This window comes from Corylus avellana, chromosome ca1, assembly GCF_901000735.1.
Source record: "Corylus avellana chromosome ca1, CavTom2PMs-1.0".
In the NCBI taxonomy this organism is placed as follows: Eukaryota; Viridiplantae; Streptophyta; class Magnoliopsida; order Fagales; family Betulaceae; genus Corylus; species Corylus avellana.
The window spans coordinates 46,667,491-46,669,695 of NC_081541.1; the positions used below are offsets into that span (position 1 = coordinate 46,667,491).

The following is a 2,205-nucleotide window of genomic DNA, read 5'->3' on the forward strand; positions in this document are numbered from 1 at the left end:
CTCATCACTTGATGGTATTACCACATCTCTCAAACAAGTAGAGATTTATGGCAGCCAAGCGTCAAACATTTTACCTTTATTTTTTAAAAAAAAAAAATTAATTGAAGAAGATAAAATATTAAAGGAAAATTTTAATTTGAGGTATTAGTACCAAATTTGAGATATTAGCTCCAAATTTAGGATAATCGAATCTCTTTTGGGTGATACAATCCCTAAAAGGTTAATTTTTCACCCCTAAGTTTTAGTTTTAAATCCAAAAATAAATTAAGGTATTAGAAACTAAATATTAACTCATAAAAATTTAACAAAAAAAAAAAAAAAATCTAACAGGACTAGGAAGAGAAATTTTTCTACAATTTTTTTTTTTTTTTTTAATAAAGCCACATCAGACTTTGACAATACTTGTCTTACTCTTGACAGCCTGATAGCAGGACTCCTCTCAAACATCGGAAAATATATCAAATTACAGTAAAGTTACTTTCTCACTGGACACCAACTTGTCTAGTCCCGACAGATATTGGTCTTTCCCTTATGTTTGTAAGATGTGCACAAGTAGCTGGCTCAAATGCAACTTCAGGTGCGTGAGTTACATCCCTAGATTTTCTTGTGAACATATCATCGTTCTTGATCTTTTCACGCACAATTCCCCAACTATCCCCAGGCTGGTTTTGCTTCTTGTTCACATCCAGATTTTCCTGCATACACGCATCAAATAGTAAGCCACACGCCATACGAGTATGAGCAGTTGTCAAACATTTTAATCAAATTCTGGTACTAATTATATTGCAATCCATCTTTCTCTTCAAATTGCATACCTCAGTCGAAATAGAAACAGCGTTCTCAAGTTGCAGAGCTATGTTGTTGTCAGATGCAATGTCGTTGAGCAGTTTCATTCTGCATTTCAAGATTGGCTGCCTGGTTGATAGTAGTAGTATCATCTACAGGAACACAACACAAATACAATATATCACTATATGTCATAAAATAGCGATCAAAATTATCTAGCCACATTATAACGGAAAACTTATATAACCACTCTTGTAGCGAGAAATTCACACATCATATAGACCAAAACTCACCTATCTATGGTATTACCATTAAAAAATAAGCATTTTGGTTCTCTCTTGAGTTTGAACATCTTAAAGGGTATCAAGTATAGAGATTTTTTTTTTTTTTTTCAATCTTGAAAACTTTCCAAATGAAGATATACCTTAGGATTTACTCTGCAGTTCAAGCGTAATTCAATAGCACAAGTAGCAAACTCCCTGCCAAAACGGGCTATAAGAATACAACAAATATCTTGAAAGCTCTGGGAAATCATCCCTGATATTGTAAGCCGCATAGAACAAGGTTGCAGTAGACTCCTTCAGTACATCAGGGCACACTCTATACAAATAAAAAAAAACTTTTCATTAAGAAGGAAGTGAACAATCAATCCACCAATAAACAGGAAATAAAAATGCCGAAAAAATATAGATGTCAGATCCTATGGTGAGATGTTTCCAACCAGTGTGAAAAGACGAGATGCAATTTTCGACAAATCGGAGATGGAAAAATAACTAACTAACCTTTCTTTTTCTATGAGGTTTACCCTTTCAATCAGAAGATTGAGATAGCCCTCTATCATATTGAGTGCATCCAACATCCTTAGTTCGTTGATTATACGCTCAACCTGTAAAATGACAATGGAAACTTTATATACTATCCAAAGAATAATAATAAGTTATAAACCAAAAGCCTTGTTTAAGAGTCAACCAATATTATCTTACTCGAAGGAGAGCACGGTTATGGTAACCATGCTTAAGGAGCAGAACGACAGCGGACTGGGCTTGGGAGCACTGGGCTTGGTGCTGGTCTTTCTTCGAGGCGATGCACGTCATAGCCAGACTCCCCACATGCAGAAACTTGGAGGCCTTGAAGGTTCTACCAAGCAGAGCATCAAGAATCTTTTTCATGTCGGCCTAGTACCCCCTGAATGAGACAAAGAAAAGGGAAAAAACAGGAATGAGCTTTGAAAGAAAACGATGACGAGAGAAATTCCACTCAAAAACAAACTTCTCTTATCAGGAGAATAAAAAAAAAATAAAAAATAAAAAAAAAAATGAAAAATTACAGTTTACCCCTCAAAGTTGACAGCGCTTTTCAATTCGAACACTAAAGTTTCAATTTTTGCAATCCACCCTCCCAAATTTTTGCAATTTGACC

The 2,205-nt window shown here is 35.0% G+C and overlaps 1 protein-coding gene across 1 annotated transcript; it reads right to left on the reverse strand.

Annotated features, from left to right (window-relative positions):
- Positions 1 to 482: 482 nt before the first annotated feature.
- LOC132173665 (uncharacterized) lies at positions 483 to 1,955 on the reverse strand. The gene is made up of 5 exons (XM_059585230.1): positions 1,770 to 1,955; positions 1,569 to 1,672; positions 1,211 to 1,265; positions 816 to 938; positions 483 to 695 (listed from the first exon to the last, which is right to left on the reverse strand). Exons 1-5 carry the CDS (start codon positions 1,953 to 1,955, stop codon positions 483 to 485), a joined length of 681 nt encoding a protein of 226 aa, XP_059441213.1.
- Positions 1,956 to 2,205: the final 250 nt, after the last annotated feature.

Bases quoted from the DNA above. Each gene is read 5' to 3' on its own strand.
- LOC132173665 (XM_059585230.1), bottom strand. From the start codon at position 1,955: ATGAAAAAGATTCTTGATGCTCTGCTTGGTAGAACCTTCAAGGCCTCC. The intron at 1,673-1,769 runs GTAAGATAATAT...GTCATTTTACAG, and splicing joins ATAACCGTGCTCTCCTTCGA to GTTGAGCGTATAATCAACGA. The intron at 1,266-1,568 runs GTTAGTTAGTTA...CCGTTTTGGCAG, and splicing joins AACCTCATAGAAAAAGAAAG to GGAGTTTGCTACTTGTGCTA.